Source organism: Lontra canadensis, unplaced genomic scaffold (assembly GCF_010015895.1).
Source record: "Lontra canadensis isolate GAN:19392208 unplaced genomic scaffold, GSC_riverotter_1.0 scaffold167, whole genome shotgun sequence".
NCBI classification, from domain to species: Eukaryota; Metazoa; Chordata; class Mammalia; order Carnivora; family Mustelidae; genus Lontra; species Lontra canadensis.
In genome coordinates, this window is record NW_022631161.1 from 709400 (window position 1) to 736296 (window position 26897).

General features: G+C 36.0%; 1 protein-coding gene across 6 annotated transcripts in view; it reads left to right on the forward strand.

Annotated features, from left to right (window-relative positions):
• The first annotated feature begins 1895 nt into the window (after positions 1-1895).
• DMXL1 (Dmx like 1) overlaps positions 1896-26897 on the forward strand; it is a 123927-nt gene continuing 98925 nt past the window's right edge. For 4 of the 6 annotated variants that reach the window (XM_032845598.1, XM_032845599.1, XM_032845600.1 and 1 more), the window contains exons 1-4: positions 1897-2455; positions 18152-18277; positions 21123-21194; positions 23989-24067. In XM_032845598.1, the coding sequence (XP_032701489.1) occupies positions 2369-2455; positions 18152-18277; positions 21123-21194; positions 23989-24067 (364 nt within the window). In that variant the 5' untranslated portion in view covers positions 1897-2368. Of the gene's footprint in view, positions 2456-18151; positions 18278-21122; positions 21195-23988; positions 24068-26897 lie in introns of all 6 variants that reach the window. The other 2 variants (XM_032845597.1, XM_032845602.1) reach the window with 2 other exon arrangements.

Sequence of the window (26897 nt, forward strand, 5' to 3'; positions counted from 1 at the left end):
ATAAGGAAAGTAAAGCACAGAGAGATTAAGTAACCTGAGTGGTAAGGTTAGGACTCAAACTCAGGTAGTCTAACTCAAGGCTGAAGGAATTTAATAAAAACTAACAGATGTACTGAGTTGCAGGAATGAAAATGCCAAGCAAAATGTTGTTGATAGGTTAAACTTGCTGATTTTACAGACGAGGAAAATCAGTCTTAAAGTTAGCAAAACCATTCCAAGGTCACACAGCTAATGTAAGATCAGGAGTAGATCTCAGATTTCCTAACTACTAGGTCACTCAGTTTCTTTAACTCTGCTATACTGAATGCCCTTGAAAACTAAAAACTGGGCAGGATAGAATGAGTAAACACGTTTGGCCAGATACAATTTATGTAGGACACACAAAAAAAACTTCAGTTAGAATCTAAAATATAAAATTAACTTAAAGCCACTCTGAATAATATTTGAATTATAATTAAAACAGAAATTAAGTTGTATGTACATTAGGCCTCAATAAAAGTTTTTTAAAAGACAAATTAAGTTTTAAGTCCCTTATTTTTATAAAGAGACTTGGATAAATAATGGGATTCTATTGACATCCTTCAAATTAAAAGAGGGAGATGGGTCTTAAGCTTGTTTTTTAAGTAACTTTTTTTTTTAAAGATTTTATTTAATTATATGACAGAGAGATCACAAGTAGGCCGAGAGGCAGGCAGAGAGAGAGGGGGAAGCATACTCCCCGCGGAGGAGAGAGCCTGATGTGGGGCTCCATCCCAGGACCCTGAGATCATGACCCGAGCCGAAGGCAGAGGCTCAACGCACTGAGCCACCCAGGCGCTCAAGTGACTTTTTACTGCAAAATAAAGTGCACATTGCAAAAAAATTTCTTCGCAGAGCATAAAGGGATAAAATTAATACTCCCATCCAAGTATCAGAGTGGTTTTTTTATTTTTTTAAACCACGACAATTTTTAACAAAATACTCTTTTTAGGTGGAGAGTTCCTGTTCATATTCATCCATTTCACATTTAACCCAACACCTATGGTGGGACAGACACTGCGCTAGACATTGGGGATACACAGTCGAAGAGGACAGTCCGTACTTCAGAGGCTTAAATATATGGAAGGAAACATATAAACAGATATTTTATCAACAATAACACAAGACTTGGGTCAAAATACACTGAGAGTATCCAGCAGTTGTAACTGTGATACTAATCTTTCGGAATCCTTAGGGTTTTTTCCAGAAACAAACGCTCAACGTAGGGCTGGTGCAGTAATTATAGTCAGCCGTTCTTCAAAACTTAAGTTCAAGAAAATTTAGGTGAAAACACTTGATTTTAACACTTGTCGAGTATTTAAGTCTCTCAAAATCACCCTGCTTATTAGCGAGTTGGAAAGGCGCGGAAGGCTAGAGAAACTATTACGCCTGGACAGAGACGCCAGAAGGGGTCACATCTACTTGGGAGTCCCCAAGGGCTGCCGGGGGGGGGGGGGGGGGAGCGGTGCTTGCTGGGACTTGTAGTCTCTACCAGGACGGAGTACACTGCACCTCCATTTATAACGCATTTCTTTCATTCACGCTTTCTGACCCGACGGATTAAGCCCCATCCTAAAGCATAATTCGACTACTTTTACCTCATTCCAGGCTCATTGTGTTTCTGCCAGGGTCCTTCTGTTCCGCACTCAAACCGACAGACTCAGTCACCAGCCTCCAAGCGATTGGCCTGTCCTCAGTGGTGGGCGGGGCCCTAGGTGGACTGGAGCTCATGATTGGCCAGCATCTGACTAGACGAGGCGTTTTCTTATCCACTTGCGGATCTGTAAACTGTGGTTTTAAAAAAAGTGAGTCCTTTACCGCAGTACCCCTCTTCGCCTCGGCAAGTCTCGCGATATTTCGGCTGAAGGGACCTAGCGACGCGTAGTAAGCGGCAAAGGCCAGTGGGGGTGGCGGGCACCGGAGCCGGGAAGGGACAGGTCAGGTGGGGAAGGCGAGCGCGTGCTGTCTGCGCCTCTGGGGCTCGGTCTGGGCCAGCCACCCCGAGCCGAGAAGAACTGTGTGGATTGCGCGGCCCTCCTCCGGGCAGTCGGCCTGGGGTCTCGGCCCTTGAGTCGCCCCGGAGCTTCACCTGGGCCCGCGCGGTCTGTGACAGGTGCGCGGACGAGCACCGCGCTGCGCCCTCCCGGCGGCCCGCCCCCTCCGGGCCTTGCCCGCCAGGGCTCGGGATGAACTGCGGGCCCCAGCTGAGCGGCTCCGGCTCCTGGCGCCTGTCGCTGCCGCCGTCGCCGCCCAACACCGGCCGCCGCCCCTGAGGGAAGGAGGAGGGAAGCGGCAGCTGACCCTGGGCATGAGCCGGACGCGGCGTCCGTTGCTGGACTAGGGCGCAGACATGAACCTGCACCAGGTGCTGACCGGGGCTGTGAACCCTGGTGACCACTGCTTCTCCGTGGGCAGCGTCGGCGACCAGCGCTTCACGGTGAGTGAGGGAGGCTCCCGCGTCGCCCGTGGCGGGTCCGCGCCCCTGAGTCAGCCGGGATCGGCCCAGACTCACCGGGCCGAGGCCAGGAATGCCTGGTCGCCCGCACTGGGGTACCCAGGTCACCCACGAAGGTCCCCGCCCCTAGGACCAGGCGGACCTGGCTTCTGAGAGCGAAGGAGGGTGAAACATGTCCGTCATCGAGGCACTGGGTCGGAAGTTAGAATGTTTTGTAGGATTTTTAAAGTTTCCAGTCTGACGTCCTTCGACTGGGGTGGTTTATCCAAAATCGTTTATCCAGAAATCGTTGTTGTAATGTGTATGAGGGCGTTTCGGTATCCTGCTCCATAGGCTTAAATTGTCAAGTGTAGAAATCGTTGAGATTGGTTTAATTTCTTTACACTAATTTAAGATCAAGTATCTTTGTAATTAAAAAAAAAAGTGGGTGTCTTATAACAATTGTTTGCTCTCAACATCTAGCGCTGAGTAATCCAGTGAAAACAGTGTTTTCATCATATTCACCAAGGAATAACTTTGGAAAGAAGAAGAGATTTTTCATAAGTAATTCTCTCCTGTCATCCTTTGAATTCCATATGTAACAGTTTAGAAATCCTGGGAAACTTTTATTTTAGATTGCTCACATTAATTACTAAAAGTTGCATTACAGTTTTTCCGTAAAAATTCCCTGGTGTGTAGTGGTAGTTCCAGGTTAAGATTTACTGAACGTGACTAGTTTTTCATTGGTCTTCTCAGATACTGGAAGGAGGAAGGCCCCAAACTTGTAGCTACTTAACAGTGCGGTGGCGTTTTCTGCTTTAACTATAGTTTTTATAATAATTTCACACTGTAAGTAAGTACTGCATAAGATACCCATTGTCTAAACGTATTTATAATACTGAGGATATTTGCCATAACTTGAGTTGTTATCTCTTCGTTAAGAATAAAAGTAAAACTTAATTTTACATAAGCAAGTGAAACTAAGTAAACAGCCTAACAGATCCCCTAGGGTTTCTTCTGTTTTACTTATGAATTATTTTGTGGTCTTTGTCAGTCAAAATAAATCTTAGATTAAATAATAGTGATAATTTAACAAGGTATAGGAATTTCATACCTAAATTGTGCTTTTAGATCTGTGACAACTAAGTACTCATTCTCAGAGAGAGTATGTACCTCCTCTGTGGAGAGATTCATACATACCTTAGCTTGCATTTGACAGTACCAATTTTGAGATTCTGATGGTAAATGTTAATCTAGCCTGAATGCTCAGGGGAAGAGTGAACTTTGAGGGTCTTAGTGAGCTACTCTAGACTCCCTATGGCTGGACATTGCTCTCTGCTCTTGGTATTGAGATGGAAGAAATAAGCAGCATCCTAAGGGGGTTTTCTAGTGGGAGATTATAGGATGGTAACATCTCCTAAAGTTGTATGCTTTCTCCACTGCAAATTCTAGCAACTTTTCCTAAGAAAGCTTTTGGTATCTATACCATAGTGTGAACTTTAAAGTACGTACAATATACTGGCCTAGGTATACACCTAGATGACCCCTCTAAGTGTTTAGAAAAACTTGGTGAATGCTTCCGTGTTATTTTAAAGAAGAGGTGAGCTAATAAACCAGAGACTCTATGTGGTTATTATACACCATCATGTAGCTTCTTCTGTGACCTTATTTTAAAATCTATTTCCATAGACCAGATTTTTTTTTTTTTAATTTTATTTACCTATCTTAGAGAAAACGAGGGAGAGAGCACCTGCGACTGGCCTGTAGTGGGGGGAGGGGCAAAAGGAGGAGGAGTGAGAGTCTTAAGCAGATTCAGTGGGCCCTGAGCCTGAGCAGGACCTCAGTAGGATAGAGGTTAGGGAACAGGGGCTCAATCTCTCCACCTTGAGATCCATCCTGGAGCCAAAACCAAGAGTTGGACCCTTAACTGATTGCCCTCCTCAGGTGCCCCTCCATAGACCAGACTTTAATCATCTCCTACCAAGCCTACTGCAGATTTCTCCCACATCTCAGGAAGGATTCTAGTAAATTAGATAAAAATAAATTTTTCATTTGTTTAGTATAAAGATACTCTATTGTTCTGTAATGTGGGTGGTAGTTTAGGGATTAACAATCATCTTCTTCCTTTGTACCCAATCCATCCTTGACCCTTTAACATTATGTTGCTTGTTCTATTACAAACTAAGTTTCTTGCCTTACAAGTTTTGCCTTGTAAGTTTCCTCTACACCATATATATACATCTTAACTTTATCTCTTTCGAAATTGCCTGTTTTTCATGTTAAAAAGCAGATCTATTTATTTTGACTCCTTCAATTTTTTTTTTTTTAAGATTTTATTAATTCACTTGACAAACAGAGATCACAAGTAGGCAGAGAGGCAGGCAGAGAGGAGGAAGCAGGCTCCCCCCTGAGCAAAGAGCCCCATGCAAGGCTCGGTCTCAGGACCCCTGAGATCATGACCTGAGCTGAAGGCAGAGGCTTAACCCACTGAGCTACCCAGGCACGCCGACTCCTTGAATTGTTTTTAACTGCTTCTGATTTTGACTTCTTTGGTAGAAGATAGCAGACATTAATGGTATGTATAGACTTAAAAAAATCTCTAAATTTCAGTTTGACTTGAGGGAGAGACATGAGATCTTCCACTTGGAGGCCCCTTTGAAGAATGATTTTATTTCTCTTGCACTTCATGCCTTTTGTGAAGACATACTGTGTTTGTAATTCCTCCCTTCTCATGTCTGCTGATAACTTACCTGTTCTTGTTTTGAAAGATTGCAAGAAATGAGATCCTGTTTCTCAAAGGAAGTCTGACAGGTTTTAAATTGAAATGAAATTGAATGCCAGCTCTCATGGATTCTAGGTTTTAAAATATGTACTTACTGATATAATTTATTTGTCTAAGTATTAGCTAACATCTTACTGCTTAAACTGACATGAAGTATTTTGACTTCCCTCTTAGTCTGAGAATTTCTAGTAGGCAGTGACCGTGTGTCTTATGCTGTCAAACCACTTTATTTGTGTCATTATATTATTAACCAGTATTGCCTTGTATCTCCCATGGTTTCATTATGACCATATAGAACAGTGATTAAGGTATTGGTGGCTCCTATTAGTAGAGTTATTACTTGGGTTTGATTTCCAGCCTCATCCCTATGTTTAGCTGTACATCCGTCTGCAAGTTCTTTTAAATTCCTTTTTTCCCTCATCTGTAAAATGGGGCCAGAGTAGTACCTATTCATAGGGTTGTTACGTGAAGAAGTGTTAAGTTCTGTTCATTGTTAGTATATGTAAAACCCTCAAAAATGTCAATTATTATAAAATTAAAGTTTTACTCATACTAATGCTTGGCACATAAATATTGGTTGAATTGATGAATAGTACTTAAAGAAGCCTTGTTGCAATATAATTAAAAGTCTGTGTTTTAGAATAGCTTTAATAATTTAGATTCGAGTCCAAATAAAATGCTTCTATTAAAGTTCCTTTAGACTTTGTTCATTCACTTCTTAGCAATGGTTTTCCTGCACACTAAGCAAAAATTCTTTATTTTTTCTTTCTTTACCTGAATGCTTCCCTCAGTCTTTTTTCCTTGTTAGTTTCCTGCTGTTTATTAGAGTGAAAATATGTGAGCAAACTGGTCCTGATCTGTTGACAACTTTTGTTTTTAGAATAAAAAATATTTTATGAAAGGCAAGTAGTTAAAAAGAGGCACAGTTAGTTTGAATCTAGATTTTCTAGTATTGCTGTGCATACTGATGACATGTGCTTTAATATACAATAGATTTTTTTCTTCTCATTTCATTGTTTATGGTTAGTGTTGAAACTGTTTCAAATGAAATTGAAAGGGAGGTAATTTGTAAGAGACAGACTGTGTTAATATTTAGGACTTCCTGTCTCTAGTTTGTAATTTAAACATCTTTGCTATAGGAGAGAAAACAAACATGTTAGAGCTCCAGGCTTCCTTTCGTGTTAGACAACCGCGTATTCACAGTCAGGGGACCCCAATTAAAGGTCAAAAGACTGATGCAGCAATCTGGTTGGTAGAGAAATGGAGGCTAAATTAGCATTCTTCTTCCTATGTCTGTCATGGTAAGCATCTTTTAGTTTAGCTTTTTGTTTTGTTCACTCTAGGGAAACCTTTATAGGTGGGAGGATAGAAAGGGTTTTTTTGTTGTTGTCTCGGTTTTCTTTTTTTTGTTTTTGGTTTTTTTTTTTTTTTTTTGGAGGGGACTTACAGGTCTTTGTAAGGGGAGAGAATACAGGAAGGGAAAGTTTGATACTATTTACATCTGGAAAGAGATTTTTGTGGTTCTCATATGCCATCACAAGTACATCAGACTTCTTCTTAAAAACTGGCCTATTTTAAAATACTGGGTTTTAAGTAGTATTAAAGTACCTTTAAGATTATTGAAGCAAAATTAAACTTCAACATTATATGTTTAAAAATGAGAAAAATGTTAATTACAGTATTTTACAATTCAAGTCATTTAACCAGGAAATATACCAGGAAGAAATTCCTTAGGATATTTACGTGGTATTGTTGGTAAAAACAGAACAGTGAAAACAAGAAATCCAAGTGTTTTACAGAAATCACAATACTTCCAAGTTTGAATACCAGCTGTTACAGCCTTGGATAATTTTTGAAATTTAGAAATTTGAGAAGGTTTTCTGTCACAATTTTAAGTAAAAAATTGTGATTATATGCTTGATAGCACATTGAATTCAGTTCTTCCTGGGCATCTTGTTTAGTCTCAAAATTAGTAAACCTAATATTATAGGTACCCAACAAAAGAATTTTAACTTGTTTATTTAATTTTCATTGATTAGTAATAGATTGTCCTCGTTAAAGATCTCTTGACAAAAGCAGCTAATGTATCAGTTATCAGTATATGCACATTAATTTTGGAGACCAAATAGCATGGCAGTTTATTTGATAAATCAGTGCTATTCTTATGGTTTTGATAATGTCACACAATATAGTCAGGACACCTTGGAAGGAAATTTTGAGAATTTATTTTAGAAAAATCTGTCAAACTAGTTTTAAATTTGGTCTTAGAAATACCATGTATTGTATTACTTCTTAGGGTTTTATTTAAACCAGGTTGATGGATTGTTTAAAGAATAAAGTGGTACATACTTAGCTCACTTTAAAGCTGTTTTCCCTGGTTTTTGCGGGGAGAGGGCTTGGTATACTTCCATGTTACCTCATCATGTTGTATAAGCTACAGAGAAGACTGAACTAATTTTAATAGTCTTCTAGAACTATGCATAAGAAGATGTGTCTATTTTAAGTGATTCTTGAGTGATACCCAGATTAGATTATCTGTATAGCTTTATGTCCCCCCCCCCCGCTTTATTGAGATATAATTGCCTTATATCATTGTTTAAATTTAAGGTCTACACTGTGATGATTTGCTACATGCATATGTTACAAAATGTTTATCACAGGCTAGTTGACATACCCTTTACTTTGCATCTTTACTATTTTGTTGTTGTTATGGTGAGAACATTAAAGCTTTACTCTTAGAGCAACTTTCAAGTACATAGTACAATATTGTTAACTACGGTTACCATGCTGCACATTAGATCCCTGGAACTTACTTACCTTACAACTGAAAGTTTGTACCCTTCGACCAAAGTCTCACATTTCACCACCCCACAACCCCTGGCAACCTCCATTCTTTTCTCTATCTCTATCAGTATAATGTTTTTAGATTCTGTGCATAAGTGGAATACATATATTTGTCTTTCTCTCTTTGACTTATTTCACTTAGCATTATGCTGCCATGGGTGTCACAAATGTCAGGGATTTCTTCTTTTTATGGCTGAATACTGTTCCATTGTGTATATATACCCTATTTTCTTTATCCACCCATCTGTAGTTAGACACACTTAGGTTGTTTCCATGTTGTGGCTGTTGTGCATAAATGCTGCAGTGATATGGGAGTGCAGGTATTTAATTGAGACATTTTATTGTCTTTGGGAGTATACCCAGAAGTTGGACTGCTGAATCATATGGTAGTTCTATTTTTAATTTTTTAGGAACCTTCTTACTGTTTTCCATAGCATCTGTAACAGTTTACACTCCCAACGAGAGGACATAAGAATTTCCTTTGGTCTGTGTCTTCACCAACACGTTATCTCTTATCTTTTTGACAATAGCCATTTGGTGATATCTCTCTGTGGTTTTGATTTGATTTCCCTAAGGATTAGTGATGAAGAACTTATTTTCATGTACCTACTAGCCACTTGTATATCTTTTTTTGAAAAATATCTATTCAAGTTCTTTACCTTTTTAAAAATCAGATTGTTCTTTTGCTATTGAGTTGAATGAGTTCCTTATATACTTTGCATATTAATTCCTTATCAGAAATGGTTTGCAAAATTTTCTCCCATTCTGTAGGTTGACTCTGCATTTTATTTTCTTTTGCTTTGCAGAAGCTTTTTAGTTTGATGTAGTCCTACATGTTTATTACTGGTTTTGCTGTTTGTGCTTTTCATGTCATATCAGAAAAGTCATGACTAAGACCAATATCAAGGAGCTTTTTCTCTGTGTTTTCTTCTAGGAGTTTTATGGTTCAGTCTTACATGTAAGTCTGTGATCCATTTTGAGTTGATTTATGTGTATAATGTGAGATAAGTGTCCAGTTTTATTCTTTTGCAATTGGATGTGCAGTTTCTCAACACCTGTTTATTGAAGAGACTGTCCTTTCTCCATTATGTATTCTTGGTGCCTTTGCTGAAGATTTAGTTGACCATATGTGCGTGGGTTTATGTCTGAGCTCATGATTCTCTTCCTTTTTTGTTCATGGTGCCTGTCTTTATGCTAGTATCATGTTTTGATTACTATAGCTTTGTAATATAGTTTGAAATCAGGAAGTGTGGTGCTCGAGCTTGATGGCTCAAGCTTAGTTCTTTTTTAAAAATTTTATTTATTTCTATTTTGTTCAATTAGACGACATATAATATATCATTAGTTTTTGATGTAGTGTTCAATGATTCATCAGTTGTGTATAACACCCAGTGCTCATCACCACACATGCTCTTCTTAATACCCATCACCCAGTCACGCCATCCCTCCATCCGACCCTCCCTTCTCTAACCCTGTTTGTTCCCTGGAGTCCAGAGTCTTTCATGGTTTGTCTCCCTCTCTGATATCCCATTCAGTTTTCCCTCCCTTCCCCTTGGTCCTCCACACTATTTCTTATGTTCCACATATGAGTGTCAGGCTTAGTTCTTACTCAAGATTGCTTTGGCTATTTGGTGTCTCTTGTGGTTACATATGAATTTTAGAATTTTTTTTGGCCTGTGAAAAATACTATTAGAATTTTGATAGGGATTGCATTGAATCTGTAGATTGCTTTGGGTAGTATGAACATTTTAACAGTAGTCTTCCAATCTAGGAACACAAGATATTTTCCCATTTATCTGTGTCATCTTCAATTTCTTTAATCAGTGTCTTATAGTTTTCGGTACACAAGATCTTTCACCTTTTTAAAATTTGTTAAGTATTTTACTTTTTGATGTAAGTTGTTTTCTTAATTTCTTTTTTGAAAGATTCATTGTTAACATGTAGAAATGCACCGGATTTTTGTGTATTGATTTTGTATCCTATGACTATGGAATTCATTTGTTCTAATTTCTTATTTTTTATTTTTTGGTAGAGTCTTTAGGGTTTTCAGTATATCTTGTTAAATGTAAACAGAAAGTTTTATGTGTTCTTTCCGATTTGGATGCCATTTATTTTTATTTGTTTATTTATTTATTTTCATGCCTGATTGCCCTGGCCAGGACTTTTCAGTAATGTTTTGAAAAGAAGTAATGAGAGTAGACATCCTTGCCTTTCTCCTGATCTTAGAGAAAACCTTTCAGCTTTTCACCATTGAATATGGTGTTCATATTGTGGGCTTGGCATATATGGCCTTTATTAAACTGTCCTTGAATCTCAGGGATGAATCTCACTTGATTATGATGTATAATCTTTTTAATGTCCTTTTGAAATTTTCCTTTTGGAATTGAAATTGTTAAGGATTTTTACATTTATGTCAGTCAGGGTTATTGCAATGTAATTTTCTTTTCCTATAGTGCCCTTGTCTAGGTTTGTAACAACATAATGCTGGCCTTGCAGAATGAGTTTGAAAGTATTCCCTCTTCAGGTTTTTGGAAAGGATTGGCCTTAATTCTCTTCAAATGTCTGGTAGACCTCGCTGGTGAAACCATCTGATCCTAGGCTTTTATTTGTTGAGAGGTTTTCATTACTGAATTAGTGTATTATGTTTTCTCCGTTTTAATTTCTGAGAGAGTATTGATAGTGATAATACACAAAAACTAAAGCCCTTAAGGAAGGGGATGGGAGGATGGTTAACCTTAATATTTTCTTAAGAGTGCAAAGAATTCCAACACCAGAGAATTTGAGAACCATTGCTTTATAGTATTCCATTGTATGATTATACTACAGTTCATTTGTGTATTCCATTGTTGGTTGATGTTTGGATTGGTTCTACTTTGGGGTGTTGATGAATAGTTATGAATGTTCTTGTTCATGTGTTTTAGTGTATGTATAGACACATTTCTGTTGGGTATAAACTTAGAAGTCGAATTGCTGGTTATTGTGTAGGCATGTGTTTAGTTTTCCAAAGTAGTCGTACCATATTAATTTACATTCTTATCATGGTTATGGGAGTTCTGGTTGCTTTATGGTCCAGATAAGATATTCTTTTTTTTTTTAAGATATTCTTAATTATGGGAAGAGATTAGAGAAAAATTATTAAATTCATGCCAGTGTTTGTTTATAGGGCATTGAGTGATAGCATAACACAGTAAGTAAGAGTATGTCCTTTCCCACTAGTTATAACTTGGTTTCAGTCTTAGTTGTTCTTCCTGCTGGCTCTGAGACTTGAGCCAATTACTCAGTCTGTCTAAGCTTAAGATTCCTTAGCAGTAAAATGGGGTGATTATCGTATAAAGTACTACACAGAATTTCTTGTAGGGATTAAATGGGTTATGGTGAAAAGCACTTGGTATTGGCCTTGCAGTATATTGCCAAAGAGAAGAAAATAGGCCCAGAAGACTGTACGTGAGTAAAGATAAAACGAAGCAAAAAAAAAGTGGTAGCAGTTTTTGTTTTAACTTTTTGAAAACAATTACTTAGGTTTTATATGTTTTCATTACTACATAGAAAATAACTATTTTAGAGATAATTTCATGCCTAGAAAAAGTTATAAAATAAAAATAGTACAAGGGCGCCTGGGTGGCTCAGTTGGTTAAGCGACTGCCTTAGGCTCAGGTCATGATCCTGGAGTGCCAGGATTGAGTCCTGCATCAGGCTCTCTGCTCAGTAGAGAGTCTGCTTCTCCCTCTGACCTTCTAACCTCTTGTGTTCTCTCTCTCTTTCTTTCTCTCACATATATAAATAAAATCTTAAAAAAAATTAAAAAAATAAAAATCATACAAGGAACACCCATGCTGTCATTACTTAGATTTGGCTATTGCCAATAATGTACTCCCATTTTCTTTATCATTTGTGCTCCCCAGACCTGTGTGTGCCTATATAATTTTTTTTCTGAATACTTTGGGGATGTTATGTATGTTATAATTCTTCACCCTTAAATACTTTAGTCTCATTTCCTAATAAGAGGAATATTCAGTTACATAATCACAGTATACTTATCTATTTCATAAATTTACATTGATAAACTTTTAGCTAATGTTTACCCATGTTTGAGTTCTGTTAATTGATATGAGAGTGTTCTCTATAATGTTTTTACCCCTTCCAGTACAAGATTCAGACTATGATATCACATTTAGTTATCGCGTCTCTTTAGCATCATTTCTCTTGTTCTTTATCGCTTCAACAGTGGCATTTGAAGACTTTAGTACTTCCCTCCCACTTTTAAAAAACAAACCTTTTCTGGGTGCCTGGGTGGCTCAGTGGGTTAAGCCTCTGCCTTTGGCTCAGGTCATGATCTCAGGGTCCTGGGATCGAGCCCCGCATCGGGCTTTGTGCTCAGCAGGGAGCCTGCTTCCTCCTCTCTCTCTCTCTGCCTCCCTCTCTGCCTACTTGTGATCTCTGTCAAATAAATAAATAAAATTAAAAAAACAAAAACAAAAACAAAACCTTTTCTCATTTCACATTTGTCTAATGTTTCCTCCTGATTAGATTGAGCTTATGACTTCTTGGCCAAAATTCTGCCTAGATGATGTTGTGTCCTCTAGGTATCCCGGTTGGAGGTTCCTGATATCTGTCACTTGGGATGTTAATTTTAATGACCACTAAAGGTATTGCCTAATTTCTCCATTGTATAACAGATTTTTTTTTTCTCTTTGCAACTAATAAGCAATATCTGAGAAAGCCTTTGAAGACCCTGCAAATATCATCAGCCTCATCATCATTTTCCCCTAGGTTGACTATACACTGATGAGATTCTTGCCTGTTTTTTGTACCTTCTTTCTGATATAACAGAGTGTTCTATGCCCCTATTGTACTGCCCTGCTATAGTGCTATACTGAGCCATTTCTTCAGGGAGCCCTGGTTTCTTTTAGTAGAGAATGCTATTAGAGGCCAAGATCAAGGTACTAAGTGATCTCATTGCTTTTGGGATATCTGCTTCTTGGCCTTTTAATAGTATAGAACTAGCACATATACACGTGCATATGCATATAGCAAGCTAGTATGCACATACATAGACATATACAAACATGTATTTACATGTGTACATGGAAATATATATATTTTGGAAAACATGATTTTATACCAGTATTTCCACTTCCATAACAACCTTGCTTGACTCTTGTATCTTTTCCTATTTTATATTTTTGTTCCTTTTCTTTACACAGTGAGATCCTCGGCTCATTTGCTCATTTCTATAATATATCCAAAATAGTTTCAGAATTGCATTGTCCATACCACTATAATTAAAAAACAACCTACAAAAAACATTCAGGATTTGTTTTTACTTCTCCCCACCCTGCCTGTGAGATAATAGAAAATACATGTATTGGTCTCTTTCCCCAGTTTCTGGCACAGAATTCCTGACACTTCAAAATTTCTAAGTGATAAGAACATTAGGAGCATCACTTGTTATAATATTTGGCTCTTTTTTTTTTTTAAGATTTTTTTTTTCTTTTTAGTGATCTCTGTACCCAGTGTGGGGTTTGAACTTAGAACCTCAAAATCCTCATGCTTTGCTGACCAAACCAGGCAGGTGCCCCCTAATATTTGTGTCTTGACACTGGGTCCTACCACAAATCCTTGTAGCTTATAAGGGTACTAGGAGCATCTTTTGTTCTAATGAGGAAAATCTGGGTAGGCTTCTGGATTGCTCCTCGTGTGGTCACCAAACAGATCAAGCCAAGGTCAGAAGCTTGGAATTTTGAGCCCTACCTCCCATTCTCCATAGACTAGAGAGGCACTGGGAATGGAGTTAATAATTGGTCATGGCTGTGTGAGGAAGCTTCCATGGAATCCCAACAATATGGTGCTGTTGGGAGCTCCCAGGTTGGTGAACATATCTGTGTACCAGGTGGGTGATGCACGCCAGCTGTATGAGGACAGAAGCTCTATGCTTGTGCCCCTCCCAGGTCTCGCCCTGTGTGTCTCTTCATCTGGTTGTTTTTCTCTATTCTTATCAGGTCTTTTAATAAACTGGTAAATGTAAGTAAGTGTTTACATGAGTTTTGTAAGCTGTTTTAGTGAAAAATCAAATCCAAGAGAGAGGAGGTCATGGGTACCTTTGCATTTGTAGCCAGGTTGGGCAGAAGTAATGGGTAATCTGGGGTCCCACTACTTGAGATTAGCATCTGAAGTGTAGGACAGTCTCAGTTAAGACTGAGCCCTTCACCTGTGAGATCTGACGCTATTCTCAGGTAGATAATGTCAGAACTGAGTTCAATTGTCAGATACCTAGTGGGTGTCACAGAATTGTTTGATGTGGTTAAAAGATCCCACATCTGTCCACAAAAGTATTGTGAATATGGTAGTAGTGTGCGAGTAAAGGAGAAACATGGGTGATGGACTAGTTTTTTCCTTTTCACTACCCAAGACTGAAAATATGGGGTCAAAATCAGTGTTCGGTAAGTTGCTTGGTTCCTTTGGCCCTTCTTTCTTTTGGTGTGGATATGTAGTCATTTGAAATGTACTTAGTTCCTTTGTTTTACCATAACTTCCCCCACTCTGACTGATTTGTCTTTGAATATGCATTATGTTAATATGTTTTCAAAAGTCATTTTTTCCTGTATCTCTTCTATTCCATCCTCCCCACCTTTGTAGATAATCAACTTTATTATTCCCTAGTTTTATCAATCCTGTGTTTTTAATTGTAGTAAACAGATTCATTTTCCTTGACTCTTACCCAAAAAATGACATATATGTCCTTCTGTACTTTGCTTTTTTTTTTTTTTTTAAAGATTTTATTTATTTGACAGACAGAGATCACAAGTAGGCAGAGAGAGTGGAGGAAGCAGGCTCCCTGCTGAGCAGAGAGCCAGATGCAGGGCTCCATGCGGGGCTCGATCCCAGGAACCTGGGATCATGACCCGAGCCGAAGGCAGAGGCTTTAACCCCCTGAGCCACCCAGGCACCCCTGTACTTTCCTTTTTTTTAACTTAATAATATCCCATGGAAATCATTCCATGTGAGTCATAGATGGCTTCTTTCTTATTTTTACAGCTATATGATACTCCATTGTGGATATTTACTATAGTTTTTTTTTTCAGCTAATCTCCTATACACAGCAGGCTTTTTAGGAGATACATTTACAGATTCTTGAAAATGATTAAGAAATGGAACATAATGCAAATATGGTTTGAGTCTTTAGTCCATCCTATGTTTAATTATACAACCAAATAAAGTGTAAAAATTTAAGCTTATGAGTCAAAAATACCCGAAGATCTTTATTCTAACCCCTCGCATAATAGTCAGCTCATGAAGTGTAGACTGTAATTGGTTATTTCCCTTTTTTTTCCCTATGTAGTAGCTTATTGTCATCCATTAGTTATGACTCTAAGAGAAGAAAATGAGGACCGAAAGAGAGATATTCCAGATAAGATCTGTCATTTCAATTGATTTGAAGTTTACCAAAACTAGAGAGAGAAAGCTTTGTATGTTTTAGTACTGTCACTAAGAGAAAGTCAAATGACAGGCTGTATTAGTGTATTACAACTGCAGCAACAGAACAAGAGTAGTTCAGAACTGGGTTAATCTGTGAATGATGAAGGGTTAATTATGCAGTAAATTGGTATCCTCCTCTCTGTACGGCTAAGTGTTTCTGGGCTAACTATGCATTTCTCAACTCTGCAGATGTTTAGTACTTGTATTAAACAGTAATTTTCTGAGGAACTTCAGGATTAATACAAACTTAATTCAGAAAATCAAGAGTTGTAGTTGATTAAAAATAGTTGCTATACAATATCTGAAAGTAGGTAGACAATTTTAGGTATGGCAAAAGGAAGGCAAAGTTATGAAGACATGTTTTGAAAAAAAAAATATATATATATATTCATTCATTCCAGTTAATGGAACTAAAATTTTTTGTTTAATGAATAGGAAATCTAAATTATGAACATTTGTAATTTGACACAATGTTTTGGGATATAGTGACTATCGGTATTTTATCAAAATTTAATATTGAGGGGAAAAATCAGTTTCTAAAATATTAAGATATTTAGAATATTGCAAATAAAAATTTTTCTTAAAATAAGTTTTTGGAATTTATTCTTGCTAATAGTCTTGTGACAAGCCTTGTGATCCTACCGTGGATATTTATATAGGTGAGCAGGCCATCATGAGATTTTTGTTTGTTTGTTTACTAAGCCAATTTTTTCCACTATATGACGCCAGTAGAACCAGACTTGATTGTCCCCAGTTCCTTTTAGGAAAATTCTAGGCAAGGATACTTAACTAGGGAAGTCCTCGTGGTGTACATACAGCACTTAGATCAAGAATCAAAAGAGATCAAGATTCTAAAGCCCACTCTGCCACTAAGAAGTTCTATCAGCCTATTTAGGCCTCATTTTCTTGTCTGTAATGTGAGCAGATTTATTTGTATGTTCTCTCAAACGCCTTTCCAAATATTTTTTGCTGGCACATACAGAAACATTTTGGCCTTAGTAAAAATTAAGGTCATAAAGTATATATTATTATCTTCTACATTAAGTAAGGTATATGTACAGGTGCAAAAATGAGAGAAAGTAAATAATTACTAATACTTTAAGAACTTATATTTGGTTGGGGTAAAGTTTGTGATAGATGTTTTGTTCTCAGTGTCATACTTCATGGTGGCTTATATGAGTAAGTTCCAAGAAGAAAGCCATGAAGAAACTCCTGTGATCTAAGAAGTATGACAAAAATATACAAAAAAAATTCTGGTTGGAAGAGTTCTGCTAATTGTAAAGTTCAAAAAGAGCTATAAAATGCTTGCTAACAAGCCTTAAACTATACCTTTTTATTTGTTTGGTCATGGTGGCTGTTTTTTTAAGTTAAATATTTCATTTATTTCATAGGTATTTATAAAGAAGCCCCTTCATTTAGAATTGGAGGTGAGAGCAGAGAGCAAGATACACTTTTGAATGCTATCGTTTTGTTTTGTAACTTAACTTGCAATAATGAAAGTGAATAATAGCCAAGATACTTACAAATCATGTTACCTGCTATGAAGAAGAATAAATAGTAATGTGATAGAAAGTAATGTAAGAGAGAGAGGAAGGGACCGTGTGTGTGTGTCTGTCTGTCTGTCTGTCTGTGTGGTTGGGAACTAAGACATGAATGTTGAAAAAAAGCTAGCTGGACAAAGACCAGGCAGAGAGAGGTAGATAAAAGACCCCGTAAGGTGGAAAAAGATTGATATGCTCCAGGACAAGGAAAGGCAGTGTAGGGACACTGCCAATGGAGGGGACAGAAAGAGTAGCTTGGGATGAGTTTGGAGAGTGGGGACAATAAGGGCATTGAACCATGGCAAGGAGTTGATTTTATTCCAAGTGCAGTGGGTAACTATCAAGGGGTTTAAGCAGGGCAAATTCTTGCTTTAATAAACATTTTTTAAAGATTTATTCATTTATTTATTTATATTAGAGAGACTGAGAACAAGAGAGATCACATGAGGAGGAGGACAAAGCAGACTTGCCACCAAGTAGGGAGCCTGGTGTGTGGCTTGATTCCAGAACCCTGAAATCATGACCTGAGCCAAAGGCAGACTTAAAACTGTCTGAGGACCTAGGCGCCCCTTTATTAAACATTTTTAAAGTTGACTCTTTTCAGGGTGCCTGCTGTCTCCGTCAGTAGAGCATACAACTCTTGATCTTGGAGTCATGAGTTTGAGCCCCACATTAGATGTGGAGTCTACTTAAAAAACAAAAAACAAACAAACAAAAAAAAACCATGACTGTGTGGAAAGGAATTAGAGGGAAGCAAGAATGGAAGCTGACTATTAATAGTAGTGGAGGAGGGAGATAGTGGTAGCGTAGCATCAGTGGAGGTGGAAGAAATGAATGTTTTGCGGACAGGACTGACTGATTTTGCTGATGGGACTGGATATCAGAGGTAAAGGAAATATTCTCAAATAATAGAGATTTTTTTTTAAAAGGGATATTTAAAATTGCTTTGTTAAAACATAATATTTAGTTAAAACAGTATTTAATGCCAGTATTCTACATGATAAATACTTTCTTGACAAGTTTATCCTTTTTATTCCCCCCCCCCCCTTTTTTTAGGCTTATGCATCTGGATGTGACATTGTTATACTGGGAAGTGATTTTGAAAGATTACAAATAATCCCAGGAGCTAAACATGGAAATATTCAAGTAGGATGTGTAGACTGCTCATTGCAACAAGGCAAGGTTTGTAATCTTGTAATGTGAGATTTCTTTTGAATATGTTTTTTGTCAGAATAATCTCCCAAGTATATATTTCCTGTCGAATTTGCTTTGTTTCAAGGACAATGTAGCTACAAATTTCTTTGGCTCTCTGAGATGCACCATAGAAAACAAAACTCCTGACTCAGATATGTTTCAGATTGACAGGAATTCTGTTCTTAAATAATTTCAAGATACAGCATAATGTTTTCCTGTGAGTTGATAAAGAAGTATTACCCATAGAACAGGTCTAAAACTTACTTATTTAAAAACTGATTGGATTAAAGGAAAGGAATGACAGTAAACCTTCAATCTATTTACAAATAAACTACTAAAGAGAAATCATTTGAGTTGTTCTTTTGCTGTAGTATCTCCTTATAATTTCTGGATAAACTTTGTACTAAAATGGAGGTCAACTCTTCTAAAGTGCATAGTTTTTTGATTAATTTATTCCAAGTCTATAAGAAAAATGAAAAATTTTGTTTGGACTTCCATTTGCATATGAAAGTAACAAGTAACCTTGAAAGTAGGAAAGCAACAACAACAAAAGAAACAGGTTATGATTCTGTATCAGGTGAAGTACAGTTCTATACAGTAGCAGAATAGGTAGAGTCATAGCTAGTAGACAGCATAGTATATAGGTAAATATAGCACCATGTAGGCACAGGCCAGGTCTAGGCATATTTACAGCTAAATTGGGGTGGACTTTGTAGATTCACTTAATTTTTTGCTAGATGTTTAAATATATTATTGGACTATATGATTCCACTAGAATATTTTGTGTGAGGAATCAAAAGGACCCAATCTTTTTTTTTTTTTTTTTTTTTTTTTAAATCTAATCATTCCTAATGCACCTGCCAGTCTGAAAAGTTACCTCTTAGTATCTAGTGTAGAGGTACTTATGGTAAAATGAGTTTCGGCTCTTACAATCTTTCCCTGTTTTGGACTACTGTGTTACTCCTGTGTCCCTTCCCTTTACAGGTTAAGGTGTCTCTCATCTTTCTGTTATTTACACCTTTCATTCTCACTATATTACAAAAATGATCTTTATTACGGAATATTGCAAATCCTTGAGACTTCCCCCTTTTCTCTTCATGTTTGTTTGGTCTCCAGCTCTATAGTTCTGTAATCTTCATTACTGTATTGAAACTTGCTCGTAATATCTACACTCACATAGGCCTGGCTATGTTGGAAATCCCTTTTAATAACTTGCAATATGAGTTATGTTTTCATGATACCCTAGATTACATGACAGTCTAGATTAAAATAGATGGGTCATTTGGTTTTGTAGTCATTTTTTTTTTCCTTTTAAAGATCCTATTTATTTATTTGAGAGAGAGCACAAGCAGGGGCAGTGGCAGAGGGAAAGGGAGAAGGAGGCTCCACACTGAGCAGGGAGGGGGGGCCACCCCCTGTGGGGCTCCATACCAGGACCCTAGGATTGTGACCTGATCCAAAAGCAGTTGCTTAACGGACTGAGCCACCCAGGTGCCCCCTATAGTCATTTTTATAAAGGGCAGATTTCCTTTGGGTCACAGATATTCGTACAAATAAATGGCTTCTCACCATATCAGGAAGAAAATTTGCAGGTTATGATACTTTAAGTGGGAAGTGCTGCTTGATACTGTAGACATCCAGTATTTTAGCATTACTGTTTTTTTTTCTACTATAAGATTAATTTTCATGAGAAAATTCATCTGCATTTATCTTATTCATTTGCTTAAAAACATTCTTTGCCTCCCATTACCTTGGGAAAGTTCAAATTGTTCACCTGGGCATGAGGCCCTGTACAACCTGGCTTAGGTCTGCCTTTTTGGACGTATGTATCTCACTCTGTTAGAAGGGACATTCCATTCCATCTCGGCTGGTTGTCACTTCCAGGCATACTTCACCTCTTCTAATCTTTGCACTTGTGTTCATACTTGTGTTATGCCCCTTTTCTGTAATTGAATATTCACCATTCTTTGAAGTCCTACCCACTCTTAAAAGCCCAAATTCAATAAGGCCTCCCAGACTGACTCAGTGCAGATGATTTCTATATCCTTTTAACTTCTTAGAACACTTAAAAATAGCCATTGAAAGTTTTTTTTTCTGTTATATATTACATCCTCATTGCTTATCCCCTTCTTTTTGAGATTATATTCTCTTATTTTTATCCCTCATTCGTTTTTGTATCTATCAGTCCTTATTTCTGATATTTCATTGTTCTTTATTGTGGCTCACCCAAGCTATAATAGTAGCCACCTTATAGAACAGAGCCATTGATTGAAAGAGTAAATTTTAAAAATACTCAGACAAAATGGAGTATTAAAAAAATACATTTCTTACAGCGTTTACAAAGGAATAGATCTAAGTTTTATTTTTATAAAGCTAAATACACACTGACAGAATTGTGAACTTTGAAGACAGATAACCTAGAAATGGATTAAATCCTATCTCATTTCCACTTGACAAGGAATCTATCATTACATTTTTTTCTATGATAAAGGGACTTAATATTTACCATGTATCTTACAGGTAATTATATACTAGATGCTTTACAGATGCTGTTTTAATCCTCAAACTAATTCCATTAGGAAGATAGTATTATGCATATTCTAAATGTAGATAGAGACGATAAGGTACAGAGAGGTTAACTTGCTGGTTACACAGTAGGTGACAGTACTGGAATTCTGACTCAGGTATGGTGGTCTCTTAAAACTGATATTCTCAAGTATTCATACATGAAATTGTGGGGGGGCTTATTTTAATTTGTATTATTTCTTTCGTCTTTTGATTCATAAGTAAGTTAACATATCCATAAGTTTTCTTTCTTTTTTCTTTTTAAAAGATTGCAGCATCCTATGGAAATGTTATCTCTGTTTTTGAACCAGTTAACCTACCGAAGCAAAAGAAAAATTTGGTCAGTAATTTATCATTTTTCTTTTAGGAATTAAAATGTCTTGAGTATTAAAAGACATTATTTTTAAGAGTATAAAATCAGAGTGATCATCAGATAAATTGTATAAATTATACCATAATTTAAAAATAGATGTTAAATGCCACTTCCTTATTTAAAATATGTTTTAAATCTTAGATTGAAGTAGAAGTAAATCAGATTGTGTTGATGAATTATATGTGTTTTTTTTCTTCTGACATTTTCCTTTATGGAAGGAGTTGTTGACTCTTGTTGAAGAGTCAACAATTTTAAGTTTGGTAGTTTGTTGCTAATGGCAAACACCATTATGTAGTGAAGTATGGCCCTTTGTTTTTGTTTTTTATTATCTTCTTTAATATACTTCTGCTTTTTCTTAAATATTTTGTTCTTAAAGTTACATGTTTTAATTGCAGAGTCTTAAGCTACCTTCAGGACTCCCCCCCCCCCTTATTGTATCATGTAATATAACTGTTAACAGGTCAGTGTTTTTCTTTATGAAGAAACTATATTCAGAAATAGTTCTGAAAACAACAGTTTATAAGTATTAGATTTCTTGGGTGCTTTAATGCTCTAAATATAATAGTCCAGGTTATTTTACCCATTTCTACTGAAGATTAAACTGGTGATTTAAATTATATGGAAGAGGATCAGCATAGTATGGTCTTAAGAACATTATCTTAGGAACCATAGAACTGCTTTCTTTATCTGCTGCTTTCTAGTCATTTGATCCTAAGCCAGTCAGTCTTCCCAGGCTCTTTGCTCAATTTTAAAATTGGTTAATAGCTATTCATTCTTCATGGGCCTCTTGGAACAATGGCATGATCTCAAAAACTGTGCAGAAGTATGCTAACTAAAAGTAATTATATTTTAATAATACATATACCTTTATATATACCTTTTATTTTTCATTGCCTTTTCACTTAGCTCATTAGTATCTTACAAATTCTCTCTTAGTATGATAGCTATTGTTTCTTTTTTATAAATATGACAGCAGGTACCCAAAGAAAATCAGTTGTTGACCATTGAAATAGCTGCTGAGCCACAGAACTAAGTAAAACCAACTGTATTGATTCCTAATATGAGCATGCTTTTCCCTACCTAGTGTAAATGAAAAAACATTTTCTCTAGGTTAACTGATATTCATTTTAAAATTTCATGGAAAGAGAGTTATAGTCCTCCCCTGATTTATATTTGTGTTGTGTATTACTTAATGAATCCAGTATTAGAGGCCCTGATAACCTGTGAATTAGTAATTGATAATAGTAAAAATAAGTGATTGTTCTGCCCAGAATGATGTATTTCAAATAGTACTCCATAAATATTTATTGAATAAGGTAACTGGCTTTTTTTAAAAGTCAGTATGTTTAAAAAAAATTCAGTATGTTATGTTAAAAAGCCTTTATTATGAAGGGTAGAATCAAGAATTTTAGTTTTTGTCCATTTTCTCATGTACTAAATAACATTGTTTAATGTAATGCTAAAAAGTCGGTGAGAAAAGTCTGGTTTATTGTTAGGCAGCACTGACTTTGGAGAAAGGGGTAAAAAAAAAAAAAGCTTGATGAATAAGGGGAAAACCGGATCAAATGGAAAAGGACTTATTAGAAGGTACACAGAATCTGTAATTCCTGAATAGAGTCTCAGAGAATCTCTAGATTCTCATAAAAAAGATTATTATTTCCATTCTAGAAAAAGAATTATTTCCATTCTAGAAAATTCTTTTAAGGTGGTGATTCTTCATGAGCGGAACACTTCAGAATCACTAGTTGGACCATGTGTCCAGATCCTGCCCTGGAGATTTCTATATCTGTAGGGGTGGGCTTGTGCCTGGACATTTCTATGTCTAGTTCTAGAGAGGGTTCTGATGTATGCTATGATTAAGAGCCATTCCTATAAGGCAGTATTTCATAAAAGTATATTCTGCAAACCATCTCTATCAGAATCACTGGGGGTGTTCATTTAAAGTACAGATTCCTCATTCTTATTTTTTTTACCCTAAACCTTTGGAGATGTATCTCAGAAATTGGAGTTTTTAGTAAACATCTTAGGCTATTGTTCTAGAGTATGAGAACCGCTGCATTCAAAGGTGGTTTATGGGTCTCAGTCCTGCAGAGGTTAGTGAAATCAACTTAGACCACAGCCTGAATTTAAAAGAAAAGAAAGTAAAATGGAAAATATTAGAGTGCATCACATGTAGTAAGGGTAAACTTAGATTGCGTTTATTTTTTGGGTCCTATTGCAACATATTTCTTACTGATTTACAGGTAAAAAAATTGGAAAAATATTGCTATAATGAATGAAAAAATCTTATATAATATAATGGATGTGTTACATCTCGTAATCTGAGTTTTCTCGTGTAGTTTTGATCTCAGGTGAGGATGAAACCTTAAAAGAGAAGGAAGCCTCAGATAGCACAGGCCCACTTAAAATTAAACATTTGTAACTATAATAATATGAGGTAATCATATTATAAAAATCTGAGGATTATGAGGATGTTGTCCAAATTGGCATATACTTACTGGTCGTTTATGCTGAAGACAGACTTTTGGCCCTCCAGGAATAGGTAGTCATTCTCTCACTAGTCTCTTCCATCATATACTTCTTATAATTCTCAACTGAATTGAACATTTTGTTCCCTATTAAAAATGACCGCATGGTCACTTGTACCCCCCAAAAAATGGCATCTTGTATTATTAAGAATAACAAGCATGAATGTATATATTTGATAGAGAAAAGCTGCCAATATTAATTGGTTAAATGAGTTTTTAAATTTTAACTTTAGGAATTATATAGTCAATGGCAGAAGAGTGGCCAGTTTTTTCTGGAATCAATAGCACACAACATAACTTGGGATCCTGCAGGTAAGAAATGGATCAACTGAAATCAAACATCACTTGCCTAGGCTGTTTCTTTTAGTACTTTACTGTATTTCAGTTCGCTTTGTGTGAGATTGTTGGGAGTAAAAAATAAGTAAGACGTTATGTTCTTTTAGAGCTTGTACTGAAATGAAGACAGATATTCAGTATAATAATACCTGTTGTTTTGAGAAAGAGACTTAATACTCTCTGGAGAATCAAAATTTCATTGAAGAGGAGCTTTTTGTCCTACGATTAGGTAGATTTTAACATTAAGAGTGGGGATAGATGGGAAGAGAGAAAAAGAAGTGAATTTTAAGAAGAGATAATGTGTGTATATATCACTTATGTATTTCTGCATTAAAATCCCAAAGCCATTTTACCAGTCTCCTGCAGTGAGCAAAGGCACAGAGAAAGAAAGCATAAGATACATTCTCTTAATGCTTAGGACTTCATTAAGGCTGGAATGAGTTTGGTGATAAGTAAGACTGCAGCATATTATGAAAGACCTTTAAAGCTATGCTAAGGTATTTGAATTTCATTCTTTTTGACTATCCAGCAAAATATTGTAGGTTTTGAAAGTGGCTTGTGCCAAGCTAGGATTTATGGTTTTGTACAATTTTTCTGGTAGCAGTAGTTGGAAGGAACAGGAGGATAAATATTTATAATTACTTATAATTACCTTTACACAGTGTGCTTTCACAGTAGTCTGAATGAGAACTAAGAATTTATTTCAGGACCTCTGTGCTTAATTAATGTTGCATGACTAATGAAAGGAGTACATAGATATGAAATGCATATGGGTGATAGAATTGACATTACTTGACAGTTGGATTTTAAAGTATTTTGAGAATATCTGTGATCATAAGTGGAAGAGAGATATGTAGGAGTTCTAGATAGTGGAACATAGGTTTTGTTTGGACATGTGGAATTTGACATGTTTGCATATCATATAGCAATTCCCAAAATATAGAAATTTCTAGAATATAAGAAGTTATCTTTGAAACATAGAAGCCATCAGTTTAGATAAGATAGCTTGCATCTTATTATAGTACATGAAATGACTGAGAAAAATGTTTATTTAGAAAACAAAGTTCAGAACCCTTGGTAATTATTTTAGAAGATAAAAGATTATCTTTGAGATACTTTTTTTTAAAAAAAATCAGTGTTTTAAAATGTTTTTTTCTTATGTAAGGATGTAGGATTGATATCTTCAAGCTGGTAACCTATATGTATATTTTATGCATACAGTGGAAAGAGGTCACACTTGGGTTCAAAGTTGGCATTTAGTTTAGTACAACAGTTTATGTATAATTTTACTATAGCTAGTGAGACTTATGTCCCAGTTAATACCTGTTTCTCCAATGATTATTAATAGTGTCACCTTCTGCTCTCAGATAAGTTCCTATTTGGATGATACATTATAAGCTTATTCTATTATAGCACAACATTCTATTGTAGTTATTTGTTTACATGGTTTAAATTTTTGATTAGACAAGAGCTGAGATTCTATTTTATTTAGTATTTATCTTTGCGGGGACATTATATTAGGCTTTCAATAAATGTTCATATACTTGACTAAGTTTTATGATCATGAAGAAATTACTTAACAGATTAAGAATGGTTAACACAGTTATAAATTAAGGTAGTATCTATTTCACAAGCTAGGTTTTTAATGATCAGATATGGCAGTGTATTTGAAAGTACTTGGTAAATTATAAGAGCCCTATAAAAATAGTGTTAGCAAGTAAGCTAGGTACTTCAACTGTCATATTTACAACTGCAATAAAATTGCAGTTGTAAATATGACTTAACTCTAAATGTTAGAGTTAAGTGAAATTTCTTTAGTAATAACATAACAACAATTGCTTTGAAATTTTGTACAGTTGGTTTATCAGTAATAATGCTTTGGAGGATAGTATTAATGTTAAATTCTTTTGTCATCATTACAGAGTTGTATCAAAAGATAATTACTTATTTTCCTAACTATCTAGTAGTGACTTCACAACACGTATGACCATTATCTCTTTATTGTGATTAAGTTAAAATTTACATAAAAGTTTATTATTTTTCTTTTTATGATCAAAAAGTTTGAAATATAATGGTTTGGTTAAGAAATAGGTTATTGTTGCAGTAAAAATTTGGAAGCAACTAGTATATTATTTTTGCAAGTGAACTTTGTTTATAAATAGATTTTAAATATTTTAAGTGAAGTGTTAGTATTTTGGATTTGATCAATACTTAACTATATGCCAGGTATTGGGATTTAAAGAAAGTTTTTCAGATGATGCCACTAAAATTTACTGTAGTGCCTTTGTGTTTTCTTCTGATCCACTATTCCATCTGGCTTAAATCAAAAGATTTTTCTTTTTAAGACTTTTTATGCTTTGTTTCCCTAGTTTACTGTTCATACCTCCACCCTTTGTGTGCAGGTCAATACTCTGTACCATACCTTAGCTATTTTTGTATCATTTCATAACTGGGATTAATTACTTTGTATTCTTTATTAATTTCTTAATCTTTCATGGTATAGCTTAATTTCAGCTTCAGTTTATGTTAAAGAAAATTCGTAAAAACCGAACTCATAAATATAGAGGTGAGATTAGTGGCAGGAATGAGGGGTGGATGAAATACATAATGCGGGGGGGGTCAAGAGGTACAAAATTCCAGTTATCAAATAAATCAGTCCTGGGGAGGTAATGTGTGGCATGGTGACCATAGTTAACAATACTAAATTGTATATTTGAAAGTTGCTAAGAGTAGATTTTATAAGTTTTTGCGTCACAAGAAAAAAATTGTAACCAATGTGTGGTGATGGATATCAACTAGATTTTAC